The following is a 23,502-nucleotide window of genomic DNA, read 5'->3' as shown; positions in this document are numbered from 1 at the left end:
GGATCTTAGTTCCCTGACCAGGGATCGAACCCGCGGCCCTTGCAGTGGAAGCGCAGAGTCTTAACCACTGGATCACCAGGGAAGTCCCAGTAACTAGCTTTTTAATATGTGATTGTTTTGACCTGGTCACCTACAGTTTATGGGAGGTGTAGGGATGGCCAGAGGATACTGGAAGGTTCCTGAGGTATTGACCAATCAGGGGAAGGAGTAAAGAGGCCAGCCAAGGAGGGAAAGAGGTGGCAGTCTGCACCCTAATATTTGGTGGGTGTGCAGGGGGCAGAGTGAAGTAGATCAAGGCCGCAGATAAAATGGCATGACCACAGCAGGGTTTATCTCTGAATCCAAGGCAGAGTCCTTGTGTGTACATACTGCCTTTATCTGACTTGGCTTTTTGCTGAAGTCTGAGAGCTGCTAGTAAATCCTACCTCTATTTAGGATAGGAGCTGGGATTAAATCAACGACTTTAGTATCAATGGTGGTTCCAGCTTGCCCTTGACCTGTATATTCTCACGCTCACCCCTAATCCTTTATGTGGTATTTCCCTTCCCTGAGGACTCGTTCTTCCACTTGGTCTTTGTCATCAATCTTTTGGATTCGTTTGTACATATATACTTTATGTAGTTTTGACTGTTTTGCGTTTTCTGTCGTCATTTGCAGAAAAGCTTTACCTTAGCAGAAAGCTTACCTCGAGGGCCTTCAGTTCTGTCATAGATGCTATACAAAAAAAAGTACAGAGAACTTCTTTCCAGAAACTCCTGATTCAAGATCATGATGATGTGAGCAAGTAACTCTTGTGTCAGGCTATATACAGTTTGGTGGAAAAGCAGGAATGATCCATAGTGGGATGGTATGGCCCTATTCAGACAATACGGATAGGGAAACCTCTTGCTCTTCTCTTATTATTCAGGATAGTTTCCAGGGAGGAGGGTTTCCCAAACAATATGACCAGAGACAGATAGGAAGATACCTCCATGTGTTCTAAAAACCTGTGAAACCAGGACTGTTCTTACCCAGCGAGCAGGATGAAGCTGGCATCTCAGTTAACAAATAACCTGTACCTTCAGGTCAGAGCTCCCCTCTGGCTCTCTGCCTGATGATTGACAAACAGGGGAGTATAACTTAGGGTTGAGATCCAGAGCAGGGCTCTAGAATGCAGCACACCACTTACTATGAAGACCTCGGGTAAGGAACTTGACTGAGCCTTTATTTCTCCATCTGTCATTTAGTCAGCAAATACCGTGCCCACGCGCTGTACCAAGCTCTGCTCCAGGTGCTAGGGAACACGTTAGTAAGTAAACGATAGAAAATCCCCGCCTCGTGGAGTTTACATTCTAGTGTGGAAAATAGACGGTCAGAATACACAAAACAGGTATCAAATGAGAAAAAGGAGGACCTGAGGTGTTTGTGGGTTGGGGGGAGGAGGGGAGTTGATAAAAGGTGTCACTGAAGGTAATGTTTGAACAAAGACCTGGAGAAAGTGAGTGGGTGATCTCTGCAGGTGTTTGGGGAAAGAGCATTCCAGGAAGAGCGAACAGCAAGCGTAAAGGCCTTGATGTGGGAGCAGGCCTGCTCTTTGAGGAACACCAGAAGGCCAGAGAGGCTGGGGTGGGGTGTTCTAGGAAGAAATGGTGGGAGATAAAGTCTGATGGGTAGGGATGCAGCAGATTTACAGGGTCTTGTAGGCCATTGGAGGAACTCAGGCTTTTATTAGACTACAGTGGACGTCATTGGAGGGTTTTGGGCCAAGGAGTGACATGGTCTAAGTTTTAACAGGAGCACTGGCTGCTATGTTGAGGAGCAAGGGTACAAGCAGGGGACTAGTTGGGAGGCTCTTGCAATACTTCCACAAGGGACTTCCCTGGTGACACAGTAGATAAGATTCTGCACTCCCAAGGGCAGGAGGCCCAGGTTTGATCCCTGGTCAGGGAACTAGATCCCACATGCATCCCACAACATTCTACTTGAGACAACAGTGCTCACAGAATGAATGAATATTTGCTAAACAAATGAGTGAAAAGGTGGTTGACAGGGTTGGAGATGAATTAGCAATAAGGGGTGAAGGCAGAAGGAGTTAAAGGTGATGCAAGTTTCAGGCCTGGGTACTGGGTAGATGGTAGAACTAGTTACTGAGATAGGGGACCCTGAAGGAACAGGTTAGGGGCAGGGAGTGACCAGTTTGGGATGAGTTGAGTTTGAGGTGCTTATCAGAGAGGGTGTGCAAAGGGGCAAAGGACACATTTCTTCTCATCCACTTGACTTTAGTTGGTTGTAACCTCATGAACAGCATGACAGAGGCCCATTAACCAGGACAACTGGCTATGGGTCCTGTCACCAATGGAAGCCTTCCTTTACAGGTAAGATACAAGCCTACCATTTATCCTGGGGAAATTTCTGCCCCTACCAGGATCTTTTGGGTTAGCCTGTCTACTGCTGCTCCACTGCTCTTGCCAGTGCTTACCTGGCCGAGGGTTTGTCAGCTTCTAAGCCCACCTGGTGCCATCATATGATACCCATTCCTGGCGGTGGAGGGAATAACCCAGATGCTCTGGGTCATCTTGGAAAATGCCTCAGCCACACACAAGCTGAGACCAAATCCCTTCCTTCCTGGTTTGACGATTGGTGGGGTCTTCTTTGAGTACCCTGAACATATTATTCATTCACTTAACAACTATTTTATTGAGCACCTGCTATGTGCCAGGCACCGTTTTGAGGTTTTGTTTTTGAAACTTTCTTTTGTTTTCTCTTCTCTTCAAATGACTTTTTTCTTATGTACAGAGGTATGTATGTATATATCTCTGGTGAAACATTTAAGTTCTACCCTCTTAGCAAATTTCAATTATATAGTCTTATCAACCAGAGTCACTTATGTTTTACCAGGCACTGTTTTACGTGCTGGGGAATGGAGTGGCAAACAAGACCAAAGTTTCTGCCGTTATGGAGCTTGTATGTTGTATGTTGAATAGTGATAAGTGCTAAGGAGAAATAGTAAAACCCAAGGTGGGTATCAATATTGGGATAGGGGTGAGAAGGTCACTTTTGAGTAGAGACCTGACGTGAGGTTGCTGTCCGTGATATTTTGAAAAAGAACATTCCAGGTAGAGAGCATAAAAATAGCATGTGTGTTGGCGCAGCATGTTTGAGGAGCAGCACAGGGGCTGGAGTGGCTGGAATGGAATGTACCAGGGTCCAAGCGTGGACCTGAGGTCAGAGAGGCTTCTGGGAGAATTGTAAGATCAAAGTAAGGACGTGTGTTTTTCCTGAGTGAATCACCCTCCAGGAAGTATCAGAAAGGCTACCAGCCACTAGTTCCTAGGAATCAGCCCCCTTTTGGCTCCTTCAAATGCCTGAGTCATAAGGAGTGAGGCGTAACTCTGCATAAGATCTGTGAATCATGTAATTCAAATCCTCCAGTGGAACTACTCTCAGGGAAAGTCACAGAGAAGGAGAAGGAAAGAGGCCAGGGCCAGCACATGAGGAAACCTCACAGAATAGACTGGCTCTCTAAGCCCAAAGTTTCAGGCACCGGGACAAGTAAAGTGACATGGCCTGGGGAAGGAGCGCCCTCCCCCAGCAGGTAGGAGATGCCTGAGAGCCTGCTGCTCAGGGCCAGGGTTCAGCTGCCTCCTGTAGCCCTCACCCTCTCCCCTCCACTGAGCTCTAGACGCTGCATTCCAACAGCTCCCCTGGCAGCCACAGCAGCAGCGGGGCCTTCGGAGGGGCCTGGGATGCTGTGACTTCGGATTTGCCAAAGCTCTGAGGGTCAAGCCACCTCTGTGGCCCTTAGGGCTGCCCTGCCTTCTCCTTCCTGTCTGTCCCTGGATGGAGGTAAGGGGGCTGAGAGGTCACCCATGGGGTATATGTGTGTGTGTGTATTGGGGCAGGGGAGGCTACTGAGGGCAGTTCTTGGCAGCTGCTGGCCAGAGGAAGAGAAGCCTGCTCCAGCCTAAGTGGAGACTTGCAGGCAAGTGTAGGGTGAGGTGTAAGAGAGACCAAGCTTCACAAATGCTGGGACCTCAGGCCGGAGTCCTGTGTCTCCAGGAGGAAGCTGGCAGAATGCTTCACTTGGGGGAATAAATGCCCAAATCAATAATGGCGCAAAGGGATTGGTCACTCCCTGAATTTCAAAAGCTCCCATCATTGCATGGGTCAGAGGTACCTGCCACGCCCTTTCCTGCTGCTGCTGCTTGGAGTGGCCTTGCTGGCCTACACGGCTATGAGGCTGGGAGCCCTCAGGCCGACACATCAGATCTGAGTCAGTCTCCCCTAGATGTTCCCTCAGTGAAAGTGGCATGAGTGAATGTCACTTCTGCCCTCATCATCCAGGTCCAGGTCTGTTTTTCTCATGGGCCTAGAAGCCCCTGGAAGGCAAGAGCCAGGTCTTCCAGTCTTGGCTGCCAGCTCCTGCCCCAGGGCCAGCACACGGTGGGTGCCAAAGCTCACAGAGGACCTCCTGTGTGTCAGGCCCTGGCAAGACATTGGGTGCGCTCTACTGAATAAATGAGGCAAGGCCAAGTCCTTGCCCAGCTGTACAAAGGCTAGGAAGGATCTGCCCAAAGTTAGACAGAGGGTCACCATCCTAACTCTACCTGCAGGTTCATCCCACAGGTGTTCCTCAAATATGCTGTACCGTCCTCATAATTCAGGATGTGCCCAGAGGCAGGTACCCCACCCTCCCCCCTCCCCTTCTGGAGCCCTTGACCATCCTGCTCAGGTCGTGGAGGCCCACCCCTAATCCACAAGAAATTAAGCCCAACGCTCGCATCCTGGTTTGTACCCAAGTCAGGGGCTTTTATTTACAGAAAGGCCTGGGCGGATCTAGCGGTTTGGTGGGAGAAGGTGATGCCAGAAAGGGAAGGGAGATGGGTGTTTAAATACTCAGATGGGAGGAAGGTAGGGAGGAAGTAGTGGACTGGCTTAAGGATGGCCACCTCTGGGCAGTCACCCAGTAAGCCCAGGAGGTGAAAATGGAATCAGGAACCAGCAAAGGTGTCAGTCCACTTGCCCCAAGGACAAGATGTCCAGTGGAGGATGGTGTAAATTAAGGAGACATTTGTTTCGGTGACATCTGAGCGGTGCTCCGGGAAGGAAAGCCACCCCATCCTCTGGACCTCGCACTCTCCAGTGCCACTTGCCCTGTCTGTTAGCCTCACCTTTTCACTCTGATGTCCTCCCTTCCCTTCCCCCATGTTTTAGAATTTCCTTTTCCTCAGGACTCCTGGGTCCCAGACAGAGGTCCCGGGAAAGCTAGTTTCCTGGGCAGAGGAATGGGATGCATGTCCACCCAGAGGGCACCTAGTCCTTTTCCCCCAGGATGCCCACTGGGCTCCATCTTGGCCTGATGCTCATGGCCCCTTGATGGATCCAGGCTCTGTGAGGCGTGCAGACGTGTAGGCTGAGGCTGCAAGGCAGGCCGCAGGCTCACAGAATCCTGGCAGCCCCATGGGGCCTGGCAGGCCAGGTCGGCCTGCCTCTCCTGGGGCCCCTGCGACCCCTCGATCTCCATCTTTGCCGTTGATCGCCTGGCCAGACCGGCCAGGCAGTCCTGTGAGAGGGAGAAGGTCAAGACATCAAGGCCTCCTCCTGTCTCAGCTTTAGATTTCCTGTCTCACTTTTCAGGTGGGGAAAATGAAGCCAAGGACACCACAGAGAGAAGGGACTCTGCCCCAGACACAGAGGTTCTGAGAGTCGTGTCTGATTGTCCTTTCCTCCCAACTCCCAATCAGTGTCGCTGGGGAGCACATGCCCCTTCCTTTCCCTCCACGAAGCAGATTTTTGTGCAACCCAGGAACTCCTCAGAATCCCAGCTGCCCAGTTCTCAGCCAGACCCTGCCCAGAGGCTCCTGGGTGCTCCAAAAGTATCAAAAATCGGCTGTGTGGGACTGAGTTGGCTGAGCATGAGGCCTCCATGGAAGAGACCCAGTTGTCTCTGGATCATTAATCCCAGAGCTGAGAGACACAACTGCCACTGGGCAGTGCCAAGATCTTACCTGGGATCCCTGGGGGCCCAGGCATCCCGGGATGCCCTCGTCCAACTTCTCCCCTATCACCCTTCTCTCCACGTTTTCCTGCAGAGAAAGAATCAAGCCTTCGTTTTTCAGAATAGGAAAATGCTTTTTTTCTACTTGGCTTGCTACTTAATTTCTATTTCACACACAACAGTTATTTGTTTTGTGCTAGTTTATAATAGGGGAAAGTTGGAAATGACTGCAGACCTGATTAAATAAAGGCAAGTCCAAAGGATGGAAGGCTATACAGCTGGTAGAGTTCTTTACAGGAAAGTGTCTAATAATCACAATAGTTGGCATTTACTATATGCCAACTCTATGTAAGTTACCTATAAATGTAATCTTCATGACAACTAGGAGGTTGTTGCTATTAATATCCCCATTTTACAGATGATACATCTAAGGCCCAGGAAGATAAACAGGTAACTTGTTCAGGAGCCACAATGAGAAAGTGGCAGAGTCCGGACTCACACCTGTCTTGTGACTCGAGCTTGCCTTCTTGAGTATTTTGTTAATCTGCCTCCCCACTTTTAGAGACGTGGAAGGAGGTTTATGGAGTACCACTAAGTAAATTTAAAACAAACAAAACCCCCCAAAAAACCCAATCTGTAAAACAGTACATTCATTTCTATCAATTTGCTACTGAAAAAGCAAGCCCAGGAGTCACATGTGGGAGAAATGGGTGCAAGTGTCTATACCTCATCCTGGGAAGGGGAATGATGAAAGATAAAACAGGAGGCAGGGCAATCAACTCAGTAACTGAGGACCGCCCCCCCCCCCAGGGGCTGGTCTTGGCCAAACCCCCATCCTCTGGCCACCACAGACAGAATAGCACTCACCCTTGGGCCCGGTGTTGCCAATCTGACCCACAGCTCCCACGATGCCAGGAATGCCCCGAGGGCCAGGGTGCCCAATGGGTCCCTGTTTGCCTGGGTACCCAGGAGGCCCAGGGGGTCCTGGGAGACCCATCATCCCAGTCGCACCCAGAGCCTCCCGCTTGGCACTCACAGCTATCTCTGCCAGTTGCTCTGGAGGGAGGGAGGGAGACAGAGAAGTCTGTAAGCTGGGTGTCAGCTCAGTAAAACTGGGGAAGGCAGAGCATCCTGGCCCCTGGCCCCTGGCCCCTGGTCCCTACGTGTGCACGCAGAACAGCCTGGGGGTTAACCTCCACCTTCCTCAGGCTATTGTACGGATGTCAAAGGTCCTGAGAGGGCAGGGATGTAGGTAAGGTCCCCAGCCCCTTGGAGGGGTCAGAGCTGGAATGGCCGCCCCTGACTCCAGACTCTCCAGCAAGGCCACTTGAAGAGGCTCCTGAAGGATGGCGATGCCCTGGCTTGTGAGGAGGAGTTGTTACCCCCCCCGCCCCTCACCCTGCAGCATCTTCAGCACCACATCCTCAATGTGCTGGTCACTGGCGTCTCGGCCCTGAAAGCAGAGGAGGTCGTTCAGGAAGAAGCCCCTGGCTGCCAGGGCTGACCGCTGCAGCGCGATGACCCCCTCCTGTTCCCGTTTTCTCACCAGAAGTATTTTCAGCATCTGACTGAAATCCCTCCTGCACCCACACCCATCCTCTCTGACCCTGAGGTTTGGAACCAGCCTCAGGGAAGCCAGCTTCCTCTGGGAATTCCCAGCCTTTGGGGCGATAAGCAGCAACCCAAAGAGATGTCCTTCCAAAGAGACGCCTCCTGCCCTGGAGGCCAACTTACCGCCACGCCCTGCCTCCCAGGCTGTCCGGGCAACCCTCGGTTTCCAGCCAGTCCTCGAGGGCCCGGGGGCCCGGGGTAGCCCTGCACCCCCGGGGCGCCTGCATCCCCACTGGGGCCCGGATAGCCGGCTTCTCCGCGGACTCCTTGCTGCCGAGTGGGGTCGGGGCAGAGCCAGGGTCAGAGGACGCACGCGCTGGGGGCAGCGGGGTTCGGGGTTGGGGAAGGATGGGATGGAGGGGAGGGAAGCCTGGGGAGCCGCGGTCCTGGTCCCCAGCGGCGCTGAGGGAAGGCGGGTGGCGGGAGAGGGGAAGGTGGTGTCGCGGCTGCAGAACTCACCTGTCCCTTGGGCCCCGGCTCGCCAGACTCGCCCTGCAAGCACAAGGAAGAGCGGTCACGAGGCTGTGGGGTCCCAGGGCCCGCCCGCTGCCCCCCGCAGCCGGCTCACCTTCTCGCCTTTCTCTCCTGGGAGGCCAGCCACCCCCAGATCGCCCTGCAGATTGAGACCGAGTCAGACCGCCGTGGCCCCGCGTGGCGTGGGAGCAGGGGCGGGGCGGCTGTGCTGGCCTGTGACACCCGCGTCCCCCGCCCCGACGCGGGATGCCCAGACGTTGGGGGAAGGGGACATGCTGGCACTCACCACTCCGCCGCGGGGCCCGGTCTTCCCTGGGAAGCCCTGGAGAAAGCGGGGAGTCCGGGGCTTGGTGAGCTCGGATCCAGGGAAGGCTGGGTCCACAGGGTCCCCCCAACCCCGGCTCCTGGCCACACGCCCCGCTGCAGCTCTGCCTCTCACCGCCCGCCCCCCCACCCCGGGGTCCCTTGGGACCCGCAGGGAGAACTTTTCCCACGAAGATTTGCGGTGCTCAAGGATCTCACTGCCCTCCACCGACTCCTCCCGCAGAGTCTTAAGGCGTCTTTCCCTGGTATTTTCCAGCCCCATTTGGTACCTTGTCTCCCTTGATGCCTGGCAAGCCTTGGGGCCCTGGAATTCCGGGGGGACCCTGTTCCCCCTTGGGGCCCTGAGGAGAAAAGAAACCAGAGGAATAAGTCAGATGAGGTGCCCAGACGTGCTCCCCATGCCCATCCCAGCCACCCTGCACTTACCTGTCGGCCTTGAGGGCCTGGCTGCCCCACTGGCCCCCTCTCACCATGGTCACCCTGAAATGGAAAGTGAAGGTCACATCCGGGCTCTCAGCAGGGGCAGCCTCACCCTGCCAGATCCCCGACCCTGTGGTCAGGGTGCCCTCCATTCCTGCTGTCACCGCCGTGGAGGTCCTGGGCTCCACTTCAGAGCTGCAAACCGAGGCCCTGACTGGGAGGCCTCATGCAGGCTGGGCAGGATGGGCAGGCACTGGAGCCTTGAGAGGACCCAGATCCTGGGTCCAGCAGTGCCAGCTGCTGCAGAGGCCCCCAGGGAGGGGCCGCTGTGCCAGGCACTTACCTTCTGCCCCATGATGCCCGGGGGACCGATTTCTCCTCGAGGCCCCGGCTCTCCCTGGGGGACAGAGAAATCAGAGGTGAGCCATAGCCTGGAGGATCCCTCCTTTCCGCACCTGGCCGGCCCCTACCCACCCTTGGGGCTCAGCTGATTTGCTTCATCGGGAAGACTTCCTTCACCTCCTCAGCTTCTGGTCCCTGTCCTTTTCCTTCATAGGACCCAATACAGCTGTAGTCATCATGTGATCACTTGTTTAATTTAACGTCTGTCTCTCCCACGAAACCGTGGGCTCCACGGGAGTCGGGGACCGTCTACCTCAGCGCCAGCGGGTTGCGGATGTTTGGTGAACGTTTATGGAACGAATGAATGAATGACTTCCCGCTGGATTCTCAGCCCCAGTCAGCTGGGCCATCTGGGGAGGCCCTACCCCAGGACAGAAGCAGCTCCCACCCTCTCTGCATTGTACACAGGGAAACCGGGGCCCAGAGAGAGAAGAGAGCTGCCCTGCGTCAGTGGCAGAGCCTCGACTGGCACCGAGGGCACCCCTAGGCTAGGGCTCCACCTCACAGTCTCACTCAGGCCCCATACAATGCGTGCAGGGTCCTCAGGCCTGGGGGAGCGGGGGAAGGGAGCAAAGCAAGAGGCCTTGTGTCAGAAGAGGGGACACTCACCTCCTTCCCGGGGGAACCAGAGACTCCTGGGAAGCCTTGCCGGCCTGGCTCACCCTGCAGGAAAACAGAGTTCTGAGGTCAGTCTGTGTAGCCCAGTCAGGCCCTTGGCCTTGGAGAAGCCCAGGGAACCTTAAAAAGACTCTGGAACCAAATGAGCTGGGGAGAGGAGAGGGTTCTTGGTGAGGTCCTCTGGACTCCGTTGATCTTCCTGTTTCTCATCTAGATATGCAGCCATGCCATCCTGTCTCCTCTAGCCAGGATGAGGGTGGGAGGGAGGTGACAGGAGGGAGGTGGTTAGGCCCAAGAGACTCGTGTCCGGGCCAAGTCTCTGAGCTTGGGCTGAGGACGGGGCCTTGCAGTCTTTAAGCCGCATCCCTGGTCCCTGCCCCCAGGCTCGCTTGCTCAGATGAAGCCAACTCTGCCCTCTTACCTTGTCTCCAGGGCCTCCTTTTGTCCCAGGCTGGCCGGGCACGCCCTGTAGAAGGAAGCTGATGTCAGTTTCTCCCCTGGCAGGGGGAGCCCTGTGCACCTACTGCTTTGCCTCCCGGATTCCTCCCCTGCCTTATGGGAGCTGAACAGCAGAAGGCCCAGCCGTGAACTTGACTGTGCCTAGCCGCGAATCCCTGGTGAGAGAGGAGGTGGGTACAGAAGGGCCTGCCTACAAGTGCCTGTGGTCCATAGGGAGCAGAGGGCCACATGTGAGTGCACACAGGAACGCAGTCTGCACGTGGACATGTTAGCAGGCCTCGGCCTCAGTACCCCTGGCAGGGAGGGACAGGGGTTCCCAGAAGGTGTGGGCTGGAGGTGGGCCTGACGGTGAGAAGGCACAGAGAGATGGGAAGGGCATTCCAAGCAGAGGGACCAGTAAAGGCTTGAATGTGTGGAGGCAGAAAAGCCAAGGCCATGTTGAGAAGGGAGAGGATGAAGAGGGGCAGTGGCTGACGAGGCAGAGGGATAGGCTGGGGTCAGATTATGGTGGTCCTGAGATGCTAAGATGAGCTGTGACGACGAGGAGTGTAGCTGTCCTGTTCGTAACTTTCCCTGCCACTTACTGTACCTCAGTAACTCTACTGAATGACTGGACAGAGTGACTTTCCTGGAGGCAGCAGGGGAGGGGGAGCACGGAAGGTGTTTAGCGGGAAAATGGTCAGATTCCACTTAGCCAACATGGACGGTTGGAATGGTCAAAGAGAAGGCCAGAGAAACTGTCCAAATGACGAAGCCTAAGCCAGGCCAGACTTGGTGAGGAGGCCTGAGCTGGGTGGGGACAAGGACTAGAGCACAGCCCTGGCTGTGTGACTTCCATCTCATCAGTCACTCACGCCACCTTGGGGAGGTGGGCCACAGAGTGCCTGGCCTCCTGGAGGAGGATAAGCAACTTGCTGTGTGGCAGCCCCCGTGGCTCCGCCCCATACTCACCACTAGGCCCTGGTGGCCCGGGTGTCCTGGCCGCCCCACCTGTCCTGCACTGCCCTGCAAGAGACAGAACCAGAGACACAGATGAGTCTCCCACCCGAGTGGAGGCAGGGAAACTGAGGCCCCGAGGCAACCAGGAATGTGTCCGTGACATGTGTGAGGATTCCAGGCTCCTAGGCCTCCAGGCTCAGTGTGATGGGACTCAGAGCCTCAGCTGGAAAGGGCCCTGACCCTTGCCCCAATCCCACCAGCCATCCCCCCTCCTACCTTCGTGCCAGGTGTGCCTGGGGTCCCGTCCTTGCCGTCAATGCCTGGTGGGCCCTGCTCAGGAGGAAAGTTGAAGGGACACTCACAATGGGGAGATGCCTAGGGTCAGGCCACCCACCCGTGTCCCTGTGTGGGTCAGGTCACCTTGGGAAGCCCCACTAGCCAATTGGGGGTGGGAGAGTGGAAGTGGGAAGGGATTTCGTGGAATGGACCACAGTCCTTCCCTTGTGTGGGTGATGAGTGTCCCAGGACCTCTCCTACATCACCACCATATTTACAGGTGAAAAAACTAAGGCGCAGAAAGAGGGCATTTCCCGAGGTGACAGCCCACCGGCAACAGAGTTCAGTCTAGAATCCCAGGCTCCTCCTCCTCTGGGGGCTTGGAGAGCTACCTGGACCCCGCCCTCTGTCCACTTACGGTTGCTCCCTTCGGGCCTGTTATTCCCTGGGGTCCTCGGATACCTTGGCTGCCCTGCAAAGTAGACAGAGATCAGATCAGCTTCAGGAGGCTGAACTCCTGTCTGGCTGTTCAGAGAAGGCAACAGCTAAGAAGAGTGGCCTCCGGGTCCCAGGGTCCCTGTGGCACAGGCCATGCTGTGCAGGGGCTGGAGGAGAGGGGCCTAGTTGTATGAGTTTGCCCTGGACCTAGTGGGAGGGAGTAGAGGTCAGCACCAAGCAGGCTGGGCTGGAGCAGGACAGGGGAGGAGCCAGCACTCCTGAGACCCACCAAGGCCCTGAGTGACACTGATGTGAAGAAACACAACAACTAAAGACAATGTGTGGACTTGGTTTGGGTCTTGCGTTGAACAAGAACCCTGAAAAGACATTTTTGAGATCACTGGGAAAAACTGACTACAAGCTCATGATTAGATGATGTTCAGGAATAATTGATAATTTTGTTGGAGGGATAATGATATCGTGGTTATGTGAGGAAAGAGCCTTATTTGTAAGAGATACATTCAGAAGTGGGTAACATGACGTAATGTTAAGAATTTGCTTGAAAATATCAGAGCAAAGCAATGAAGTGAAGGAGAGAAAGGAAGAAGAGGATGGATGAAGTGAGAGCGGTAAAAGGTTAATTTGGGGAGGTAGGTACATAAGGGATCACTATAGTATTCTCCCTACTTTTGCGTTTGTTAAAAAACTTGCACAATAAAAAAACTAACAAAAAGAAAAACAACCCTAACTTTACTTTCTGCTCAATTTTTCTGTAAACTCAGAACTGCTCAAAAGAGATAGTCTTTTACTTTAAAAAACAAAAAAGAGAGAGTTAAGAGAACTGGGATCTGGACCAAATCCCATTAGCCCCATGACTGATTCCCTGGAATTTCATTGTCTGGCCCCAGTGACCGTGGGACTGCATTACACGGTTCTCCCAAAGTCTGAATTTGATCAGCAACAGGCTGGGCTTGGAGGAGGGGGCTTCTGGGGCTGGCTGGGCTCTGGGCACAGACGTTCCTCCCTCACATCAGTCACCCACACGCACAGACACGCAGAATAACGTATGCACACACACACACACGTTTGTGCACGCACGTGAGCCTTGGGTGGAGCTGAGTCCACCCAGTTCTCCCCAGGGGCCGTGACTGGACAGGGGTGCCTGAGGACTCACCACATCACCCTTCTCCCCAGCTCGGCCTGGTGGCCCCTGAGGACCTTCCTCACCCTGGCAAGAAGGACAAACAGAAATGCAAGTTATGTGGGCTCAGGGGGAGCCGCAGCCCTCCGCAGCCCTAGGAGCTGTGTCTGGAGGAGGTGGGTGTGGGCGGAAGCAGGAGCAGACTCACCGGTGACCCGGCGGCGCCGATGGAGCCCACCATGCCTTTGTACCCTTGAGGACCCTGGGGAGAGCAGAGGTCGCGGGTCAGTCCTGGCTGGACCCCAGAGGCCAGGGGGCTGGTTCCAGCAGCTCTTGCAGGACACCCCAGACCCACTCACCGTCTCTCCTTTGGGTCCCGCCATGCCCGGGTAGCCCCTGACGCCCTGGGGACCCTGTCAAGACAGAAGAATGACAGCGATGGCAACTAGAAGGCCCACTTCGTGACACCTTCCCTGACCCCCACCCAATTTTCTCAGTGCCTCTCTGAGGCAGGCACGGAGTCCCTATCACAGATGGTCACTGATGCTCGGAGATGGGAGAGACTCGCCAGGGTCACTCAAAAGGGACAGTGGAAGAACCTGGGCCTCAGGTGAGTCTTCTGGCTGACAGCCTTTGTTCCTGTCCCCCAGCCTCTCACAGTCAGCCTCAGCCTCCCTCCCCCCACACCCAGAGACACACCAGCTGGACGCAGGTGTCTCTTTCACAAGTTAGAGCCCAGAGCACGAGAATGACTCCACTAAGTTCTCCCAGGAGAGGTGAGGAGGGCCCTTGGAAAGTGTTCCTTACCGGCGGTCCAGGGATGCCTTGCTCTCCAGAGGCACCCACATCTCCCTTGGGACCCTAAGGGGCAGGAAAGAGCAGTCAGATAGGCAGGCAGATCGAGAGACAAATATACAGACAACCAAAGACACCATCCTCTTCCCAGCAAAAGCAGACAGGAAGCCCTCCTAGAAACCATACGGTCCCATGTGACGGACGGATGGGGAAATGGAAGCACAGCAAGAAGAACGGACTTGCCCAGGGACACATTGACCTAGAATCTAGGCCTCTTGCCTCCCAGCTCAAGGCTTTATCCCCAGAGACCCACAGGGGAAGGGGAAGGGAGAAGGATGGGGGGCAGGCTCCTGTAGGCCCCTCTCCACACACACCCTCCCGGGGCCCTCAGCCCTCACACTCACCGGCTTCCCCTGGCGGCCGGAATCTCCCAGATGCCCGCGCTTGCCAGGATGCCCCTGCAGGGAAGGAGAGAGCTCAGAGTAGGTCCCTCCCCCCCCCACACGCCCCCCACCCCCCGGCCCCCAAGACTTGGGCCAGGAGCTCACCTTCACTCCCTGCAGCCCCGGGGGCCCTTTCACGCCCGCTGGACAGTTGGTTGGACACTGGAAAGGAAATCCCGCAGGGCTCTGTGGTCACTGGCCAGCCCCAGGCCAACTGGGCCGTGCTTCCCCATCTTGCCAGCTCCGATCCCCCCTCCCACCGCACCTGGCTGCACCTCTCAGCTGCAGCCCCTCCCCATCGCCCTCTGACCCTACCTCCTGAAGGAACCTATCTCCTTGCCCGCCCCTCTCAAGATGACCCGCCCCTTCCCCGGATTAGCCCCGCCCCAGGCCCCCCCGAACCCCCGCGGCCTCTCACCAGGAAGTCCGCGCTGCCTTCCAGACCCTGAATGGTTCCTGGGCGGCCCTGAGAAAAGATGTATGGAGACGGAGCCTGAAGCAAACTGTCCCCACCCCAGGCTTGCGCCAAGGACTCTTTTGTCCTTCCCCAGCCACACACTGCCATGTGGGAGGTCTGAGGACACTTACCGGTTTCCCAGGGGGCCCTGGGGGCCCTGCTGGTCCCTCTGGTCCAGGATCCCCCTGCAAGCAAGAAGGGCCCAAATCATACCCTTGTCCAGTCCTGCCTAGGTCACCCCTGCCCCCTCCTCCAGTTCCTGCCACTGCACTGTCCACCCTGCCCTCCAGGTCACCTCCTGAGATCTGGGCTCTTGGGGAGATCAAGGCCTGATCTTCGGGGGGATGGCCCCAGCCCTTGGCCTCCCTGGAAGACCTACCACAGGGTGGGCTCAGCAGGAGGGGTTTCTGCCCCAGAACTGCAGGAGCTCCCTGGTGGCCAGAGGCAGACTCAGGAAATCCTGGGGACATACTCAGCTTGCTAGCTTGAAGGCAGAGGGCAGGAGGCAGGGTGAGCAGAGGGCTAGCTGGGGCTCACCTTGGGGCCCGTGAGTCCCATCTCACCAGGGAGGCCAACAGGTCCGGCTGGTCCCTAGGGACAGAGACATCAGTGGCTGGGATGCCTCAGAGGGTCAGCCCAGTCCTGACACAGAGGGACCCAGAGCCCTCTTCCCCACTTTCACTTTGCAACCAACACCAGAGAAACTGACAGATTAGGGCTTTAAGGGCCAGAGAATCTCAGAGCCAGTGGATACACCCAGAGTTCTCTGACAAGTCTGCCCATTTCCAGCACCATCACAGAATGCTGGCCCCTCCCCATGCTGGTCGGTCCCCTAGAAGCCCTCTGTACCCTCCTTCCCAGAGAGTCCCAGGGACTCTGCCCCATCCCTGCAGACTTACAGGAGGTCCGGCGAAGCCAGGGCCCTGGAACAGAAGAAAAGATTAGGTTCATGGCTCTTTTTACAAGTCCCCCTCCCCACAAAGGGTCCTTTAAAGCCCTTGCCAGTTATACTCACCGGCAGGCCAGGGGGACCTGGGAGCCCAGGCTGGCCCTGCAATAGCAGTGGGAGAGGTTCAGAGGCTGGGGTCTCCTGGGTCCCTGCTCCTGTCTGCCGAAGCCCCTCCCAAACTCTGGCGCTAGACTGCCCGTGCTGAGGCCCCCAGCAGGCTACTTACCTTGACTCCAGGGATCCCCATGGGACCAGGCTCCCCCTTGGCTCCAGTTAGACCCTGGCGAAGAAAGAGAAGGTACATCCGTGAGGGACGAACCTGTTCCCTGACCCACGGGGCAGGGCGCGTCCCGAGGTCTCTCCTGGGTGGGCCCAGGCTGCCTTCCACCACACTCCATGAAGGCCTAAGGGCGACTACACCTCACTTTCCCTTCTCCCAGTTCCCACCATAGTCCTTGACGATTATTGTCTTTTGAAAGATGAGAAACCAACGTCCAAAGATTTGTCAGCCCAGACCTCATGCCTCCAGTCTAGGAGTCTAGAAAACCTAGATAGACATAGGTCTGGATTAGCCATTTTCTTGATGTGTGCCCTTGGCAACATTTTCTGAGCCTTAGTTTTCTCATCTGCAAAATGGATTAATAATCATGCTTGCTTCTCTGGGTGGCTATGAAAACCGATGTGGAAGGCAATATATTTTGTAATCGTTGCAGGGTGTGGACGAGTTGGAACGGCCCTGGTGGCTGGTCACAGCCCTAATGGGCACCTCTTGCACCAGCAGGGCAAAGGCAACACATGGGGGCCTCCTCTTCCTCCCATCTTTCACTGACTGACTCAAATGTATGCCCCAACAAGAAGACTTCCCATTGCCCCTGGCTGTGTCCAGGAGCCTGTGACCTTGGGGCCCCCGGGAACTCTGTGCTATCAGCCAAATACCGTTCCTCTCCTGAGTGGTGCCTGGGGCTGTGACGGGTGGAGTGGGGAAGGGAAAAGGAGAGGAAGGGAGAGGGAGCATAAGGACAGCTCTGCCCAGAGTATTCAGTTTGATACTTGGGGGCCAGAAATGTGAGACTAAATTCTGGCTGCTGCCGATAAGCAGAACCCCCCTCTGGACCCCCATTTGCTTGTGATTCAATGCTCCTGGGGTGGGTGTGAGGTCACAATCTCATATGAAGGTGAGGGGGGCTCACAGCTGTAGAGTCTCCATCTTGCTCTGAATAGCAGATCAGGGAAGATGCCAGAATTGGGTTCTGGAAGTCAGTGGGTGGAGCCCTAACCTGCTTTACCTGACGCTCAGGTAGGTACTCACATCAATCCCGGGCTTGCCGGCTGGCCCATCTGGCCCCGCTTTGCCAGGCTCTCCCTTAGGTCCCTTGAAAACAGAAGTGGAGCAAACATTAGACACAGGAGGGCAAGACCTGGAAGGGTCAGAGGTCAAGGAGGAAAAAGTACTCACCGGAGGGCCAGCTTTTCCAGGGGGCCCCTTGTCACCCTGCAAGATACAAGTTGTTGAGACAGCACACTATGGCTTGCGCTCCCCCAGATGGGCACACAAGCCCTGGCTGGCCCATCCCACGTGCTCCTCTCCTCACTCTCCTCTCTTCTGTCCTGGGTCCTCTCAAGCCTTGTGCTTTTTAGGAAAATAGCTCCCTTTCCCTCAAGAAAACCATAGGTGGATTGACACCAATCCCAGGCAGGCTGGAGAGGGTGATAACAGCATGCGAGTGGGTTCTAGTCATGCCGGTGTTGGTAAGGGGCCAGTTAGGAGACCTGCGAACAGGGTTGTTGGCTCCAAGTTACCTCGGAGAGCAGGTGCCTCTTGGATTTGAGCAAGTGTGGGGAGAAACGTGGGGTTTTTAGGAAAACGTGAAGGGGAGGTAAGTGAAGGGGGCAGTGACGGCCTTCTGGGTTAGGGTCAGGAAAACGAGATGGGGCAGGGGCAAGGACCAAGGGGACAGATTCAATCTGTCACCCAGGCAAGAAGGACCTCCTTCCCCTATGACAAAGGATCCTTGGTGGAGGACAGATATGGGCTGTGGAATCACATCCAGCCCCAGAGAGGCTTCCAGGCATTTCAGAGCCTGTGGCGGCCAGAGAGCCTGGCAGGGACCCTTCACCCTGTGTTTGGAGGGTGGGGCACCAGGTTGAATAGAAGGCTGTCGAGATGGGTAAACATGGGGCTGACCTCCTGGGGGAGCATCCAGAATGAGCTATTTAACCCTCACTGTGGTAGGGAGAGCAGGGAACGAGACCAGCTAAAATCGGGGAGAAAAATGCAAAGGGAAGAGACCGGAGTCTGGCCCTAGCTGGTCAGCGGTCTGGCCAAGGCTCCCAAGCTACCCTGAAGAAGCATCCAGACGTGCCAGGGGGCAGGGAGAGGAGGGAGGGCGTCTCCCACCCGAAAAAAGAAGGGAGGAGGGGGCCAGGGATAAGGAATCGCTGTGAGCTGTGGCGGGCAGACCGAACAGCAGCTCCTTGTCCGCCGGCGGCTATAAGGGGCTCTGCCTCTCGGGACTGGTTTGAGGTTTTTGTAGAACAAACGGTCTCCTTGTGGTGCAGGCTGGCGCCGCCTACTGGCAACAGGGGGCACTGCATCTCCAGGCGTCAACTTCACCGCCCCGCCCCCCGCCCCCCACTCCCAGGGCTCACAAAGTTCCCCTTTGTCCGCCGCCTCTCTCCCTCCCTTCCCAGGTTAGAGACTCACGTCGATTCCGTCGGCTCCAGGCACTCCCGGTGGCCCCGGGGGCCCCGGTGGCCCCGGGGGCCCCCGCTCTCCTGGTGGACCTCTCTGAAAACACATACAGGGGTGCAGCCGTCAGATAGTGCAGGGAACTGGGCATCCAGGAGTGCACCCCTCCCTAAGGAAAGGGAGCTCCTCAGGGAGCCGCAAACTCCCCGTTTATTGAGAACCCACTGTGTACCAGATACTGTGTACCATTACATATATTATCTTCTTGAATGCTTAGAACTGTGAGGCCGAAACTAACAAGCCCCAGTTTGCAGTTGAGGAAACAGGCTCAGAGAGATGAAGGGGTCCGTGATCACCGGAAGTAAGCGGTGGAGCCAGAATTCCGTCCTAGGTCTGCCCACCTCCTTCCACTGTACCATGTTGCCCTTGCGCTGTCGTGGGTGGGAACAGATGGAGATGCTGATGGCTCAAATAAATAACCGATGGTAAGGAAGATGGTGCCTAGAGACGCTTGGTCCTCAATGGACGGCTGCTCGCATTATTTTTAGGTGAACAACAGATACTGAAGGTGAGTAGGTACCCCTTCCTCTCCCCCCGGTGCGGATAAAGTCCGACGGGACAGCTGGGGAGGCGCAGAGAGACGGGGCGTGAGGGAACCCAGGGAAGGGAAGCCTGTTCTCTCCTCCTAACTCAGAGCACCCCTCTCGCAGCACCGCTCCTCCGTCCTCCCTGAGGTGGCTCTCTTACGGGGACACCCCCGACTCGGGTGGGGGTCCCCCGCCTGCCAGGTGCCCGCGCCCTCCCCAGGCCGAGAAGTGCCAGGCTGGCGCCCGGGCCCTGCCCCTCCGCGCCCGCGTCCCGTTAGGCCCCCCTCCCCCCAGCCAGCCCTCGAAAGTGAGACGCGAGCGCGCGAGCCCGGCAGAGAGGCAGCATCCAGCGAGAGCGGCGTCTGGCTGGAGCCGGCGCCCCCTGGGAGGCGGCGGGGGCGGAGAATCCGGAGCCCCGTGAATGGGCACCATTGTGTCCTCCGCCACCTGGGCTCTCCGGGCTGCCAGGACCCGGCGCCAGCTCTCGCCGCACGCTGCCCGTCCCAGGCAGGGCCGAGCATCTCGGGACAGGGTCCCTCTGGCTCCCCGGCTCATCCACCTCCTTTCACTGTGCCGAGACGCCCCCCGTTTGTGCCCCTCCTAAGGGGACGTGCGCCGCGGGACTGTCTGAAGCTGCCCCTCGCGCTAGGGAGTGTCAGCAGAGGGTGGAGGTCAGGCAGAGGGAGCCCTTGACTACACCGCGGGATCCTGAACCCCGGACCCAGACCCCGCACTCCGGACCCCGGCGCGGGACTTACGATCTGCGCCACGGCGAGCCCGAGCACCTGCAGGAGAACAAGGAGGCTGCGGCGGGCGGCCGCAGGGGCCATGGCGGGCGGCGGACTCGAGGAGGATGGGTGCCGGCTCCACGCACGCACCGACCGCTGAGGCTCCGGTGCGGCCGCGCTAGCTGCTCTCGGACGGGGCGGGTCCGGCCTCCTGAATATGCGGCGGGGCGGGGCGGGCACCCGCGGGGGTCTGTCACCTGAGAGGACCCGGGGAGGGAGGCCGGCGCCGTCGGCCCAGCTCCGCCCCGCTCCGTCTAGCCGCCAGCGCCCACCCTCCATCCTCGCCTCGGGCTTCCCCGAGGCATCGGCCGGGTAATCCAAAGAGCCGCCGGGGTGCGGGACGGGGACCAAGCCTCCGTTTCTCTCTGAGGAGGAAGAGGGCCTTCCCAGGTCCCTGTCCAGCCTGATCTCCAGGACCCAGCCCCTTCCCCCGACCCACAGTCCGCGTCCCATCCCCTGAGCCATTTCTTCTGCCACTTCTGCCTGCGAGCCCCGGCCTGGGTGCTCTACGCCAGGGCCCAGGCCCAGGGTGCCTCAGGTTCTGCAGACCTTGGAGCAGGCTCTGCCCCTCCCCACCCACCTCGTCCCTCTCCACATACAATCAATCAGGCCTCTTCCGTATTAAAACATACCCTTCCTGGATCAGCCATCCTGTGAATACCCACTCCGCCTCCTCCCTCTGGCTTCACTAGCACTTCTAAACTTCCTCATCTTCCTCTCATCTCCCTGCTTCTGCCCCTGCTGGAGGTCACCAGTGAGGCTTAACCCCTCTTCAGTCCTCCGGTCATGAAGCTATTGGCACCTGGGTCTGCCTTGGCCATTCCATTCTTGAAGTCTTCCCTGTCCAGCTGTCCACCATCCAGCCCTTCTTCTATTGCTTTTTCTTCTCTGCAGCTCCCTTAAGCACCAGAGTCTGTGGGATTGGCCAGCTCTCTCCCTCCAAGTGATCTCCTCCATGATCATGGAAACAACCATCACCTTATATACCAGAGTTTCCAAAACCAACCTGTCAAGTATAGCCTCTCTCCAGAGTTTCTTACCTTCCCTTTCATTCACTTAAGCAAGGTTGGTAGAGCGCTTTGGAATCTGACTCTGTCACTGAGTATGACCACAGGACCTAAAACCATATGAAGTCTCAGTTTGCTCATCTGTAAAAAGAAATAATAATAGTCCCTATCTTACAGGGTTTTTGTGAAGACTGAACGGCATGATGCATATGATGTCCTTACCCTAGCAAGCAGCACATAGTAGGTGCTTGATACATTTCTGCTTTCATTATGACTTATTGAGGACTCTCTGTGTACCAGTCCTGCACCCAATGTGGGGAAAACAACCACAAGCAGGTCAGCTAAAATAGTGAAGAATACTCTCTGGAACCTGGGAAATTTCAGCTCCATTGGGCATGTTGGCAAAGGGCCTTGGGCTTTGAAAGGGGTTCCTGGAGCTGAGTTTGGGAGAAAGGGCTTGAGAGAACTTAATTGCACTGCCTAACAGAGTGAAGAAGGATTTGGAGTTTGTAGGAAGTAAGATGAGAGGAGGAGGAGGTGAGAGAGGGCTGATGGGCAGGGCCTGGGTGTGCGGAACTATTTGTAAAGGACGTCTAAGAAATGGGATGTCCAAAGTTGTTGGTTTTATGTCGTTTATTTCTTCCTCTCTTTGTAGACTAAACACACAAAAGCCTCCGAGGAGTAAGTGTTGTTTTTTTGTGTGTTTGTGAAAAGGGAATGAGCTTCACATTTGGACACATGAGTGTATTCATTGTTTATTGCGGCATAACAAACCATCTGAAAACTGAGTGGCTTAAAACAACCATTTCTTGGATTGGGAATTCAAGAATGGCTCTGCTGATTGGTTCTGACTTGAGGTCTATTATAAGTTTGCAGTCATATGGTGACTGGAGTTGGGGTCAGCAGGAGGCTTCTTCTCTCATGTGTCTGGTGTCCGTACTGGGAAGCCTCCAATAGGCTGGAACAAATGGAATTTCTTGGGCAGCTCTCTCCTTGATCCCTTTGTGAGCTTGCCACAAGTATCTCCCACATGGCAGCTTCTAGGTAGCTGAACTTCTTACACAGCAGCTCAGTGAGAGCAGGACAACACCAGACTAAAGCAGAATTGCCTCCCAGGACCCAGGCTCGGAAATCACACAGGGTCAACTTCACCACATTCTTTTGGTGCAGGCACTTACAAAGGTTTGCCCAGTTTCAAGGGGAAGGAACAGAGACCCTCAACTCTTGATGGATGAGTGTCAATGTCACATTTCAAGAAGAGCATGGGGGCCCAAACAAGATGTCAGCCTTCGGGTGAGTACTCCCAGGTATGTTCGCCACCAGCTTTTATGTCCCAAGAGAGGGCCCCCCTCCCACCTCCCCAGGAGACCCTCCAAGACCAGTAGGAAGAAGCAGAGACATGAGGAATGCACATGCATAAAAGAAAGACCGTGTGAAATCACAGCGACAAGGCAGCCACTTGTAAGACAGGGAGAGAGGTCTCAGGAGAAACCAACCCTGCCAGCACCTTGATCTTGAACTACCAGCCTCCAGAATTGTGAGAAAATAAACTTCTGTTGTTTAAGCCAACAACAGCCAAAAAAACAAAACAAAACAACCCCCCCCAAAAAAAAGAAAAAAGAAGAAGAAGAGCATGGAGGACGGGACATATATTGGTGCAGCCATCTTTGGAAAGTACAACCTAGCATACTCGGACTTATAAACTGAACCAATCCAGTGGAAGCTTAAGCTCAAAGCAGGAGCTGATCAGGAGAAATCTTAGACACAAGACATGGATCAGAGGGTCCAGCCAATCTCATATAGCTGTTAAGGAACAGGGAATAAATGGAGAGTCATATATCCACATTCCTGGAGAGGAAGTCTCAACGTTGCAAAGATGTCAGCTTAGTCTATAAATTCCAAGTTAGTTTTATACCGAGTTTAAAATTAGAAAATCTACTAATGTAATTCACCACATTATTAAAGAAGAAAAGTTTAAGATCACCTCAAAATGCCAAAAAAAGAAACTCACATGTCTGCTCTTGTCTTTCCACCTACCATAGTAATTACCTCTGCAAGAATAAACCTGAAAATGGTGGCCCAAGAAGCCAGGAAGGAAACGTTGATCAGAAGGAAACATTGACATCACACCCTACCAGCCTCATCTCTCCCAAAGGATGCACAGAGCCTGGATGCAGCATCACTAGTCATTAGGAGAATGCAAATCAAAACCACAATGAGGTAGCACTTCACACCCACTGGGGCGGCTATAATAAAAAATCAGGTAATGAGGGCTTCCCTGGTGGCGCAGTGGTTGAGAGTCCGCCTGCCGATGCAGGGGACACGGGTTCGTGCCCCGGTCCGGGAGGATCCCACATGCCGTGGAGCGGCAAGGAAGCCCCCACTAACTTTTAAAGAATTTAGAAAGTAAAAAAAGAAATTCTGGGTCTTCCCTGGTGGCGCAGTGGTTGAGAGTCCGCCTGCCGATGCAGGGAATGCAGGTTCGTGCCCCGGTCCAGGAAGATCCCACATGCCGCAGAGCGGCTGGGCCCGTGAGCCATGGCCGCTGAGCCTACGTGTCCGGAGCCTGTGCCCCGCAACGGGAGAGGCCACAACAGTGAGAGGCCCACGTAACGCAAAAAAAAAAAAGAAATTCTGGGGCTTCCCAGTTCAAGGAACTGCCAGGCTGTTTCCAAATCAGCAGTACCATTTTACATTCCTATTAGCAG

At 55.6% G+C, this 23,502-nt stretch overlaps 1 protein-coding gene across 1 annotated transcript; it reads right to left on the bottom strand.

Annotated features, from left to right (window-relative positions):
- Nucleotides 1–4,768: 4,768 nt before the first annotated feature.
- COL9A2 (collagen type IX alpha 2 chain) lies at nucleotides 4,769–21,104 on the bottom strand. Its single transcript, XM_022575379.3, has 32 exons — nucleotides 19,758–21,104; nucleotides 18,428–18,511; nucleotides 17,180–17,215; nucleotides 17,033–17,095; nucleotides 15,950–16,003; nucleotides 15,790–15,825; nucleotides 15,674–15,697; nucleotides 15,312–15,365; nucleotides 14,906–14,959; nucleotides 14,736–14,783; nucleotides 14,423–14,479; nucleotides 14,279–14,332; nucleotides 13,887–13,940; nucleotides 13,439–13,492; nucleotides 13,288–13,341; nucleotides 13,113–13,166; nucleotides 11,919–11,972; nucleotides 11,501–11,554; nucleotides 11,237–11,290; nucleotides 10,248–10,292; nucleotides 9,818–9,871; nucleotides 9,150–9,203; nucleotides 8,813–8,866; nucleotides 8,656–8,727; nucleotides 8,349–8,384; nucleotides 8,157–8,201; nucleotides 8,048–8,080; nucleotides 7,712–7,858; nucleotides 7,376–7,430; nucleotides 6,845–7,033; nucleotides 5,988–6,065; nucleotides 4,769–5,542 (listed from the first exon to the last, which is right to left on the bottom strand). Exons 1-32 carry the CDS (start codon nucleotides 20,250–20,252, stop codon nucleotides 5,343–5,345), a joined length of 2,499 nt encoding a protein of 832 aa, XP_022431087.1. The 5' UTR covers nucleotides 20,253–21,104; the 3' UTR covers nucleotides 4,769–5,342.
- Between the last annotated feature and the right edge of the window lie 2,398 nt (nucleotides 21,105–23,502).

This window comes from Delphinapterus leucas, chromosome 1 (genome assembly GCF_059928025.1).
Source record: "Delphinapterus leucas isolate spDelLeu-1000000601 "Yukka" chromosome 1, BTC_Dleu_Yukka2, whole genome shotgun sequence".
NCBI lineage: Eukaryota > Metazoa > Chordata > Mammalia > Artiodactyla > Monodontidae > Delphinapterus > Delphinapterus leucas.
This window is presented reverse-complemented; position numbering and strand designations above follow the sequence as displayed.

What these genes read in the sequence shown, in the direction of transcription:
- COL9A2 (XM_022575379.3), bottom strand. Translation starts at nt 20,252, where the DNA reads ATGGCTCAGGGGATGGGACGCGGACTGTGGGTCGGGGGAAGGGGCTGG. An exon ending in TCGGCGCCGCCGGGTCACCG is followed by an intron (nt 13,167 to 13,287) that starts GTGAGTCTGCTC and finishes CCTTCTTGCCAG; the next exon opens with GGTGAGGAAGGTCCTCAGGG. An exon ending in CAGGCACACCTGGCACGAAG is followed by an intron (nt 11,291 to 11,500) that starts GTAGGAGGGGGG and finishes TGTCTCTTGCAG; the next exon opens with GGCAGTGCAGGACAGGTGGG.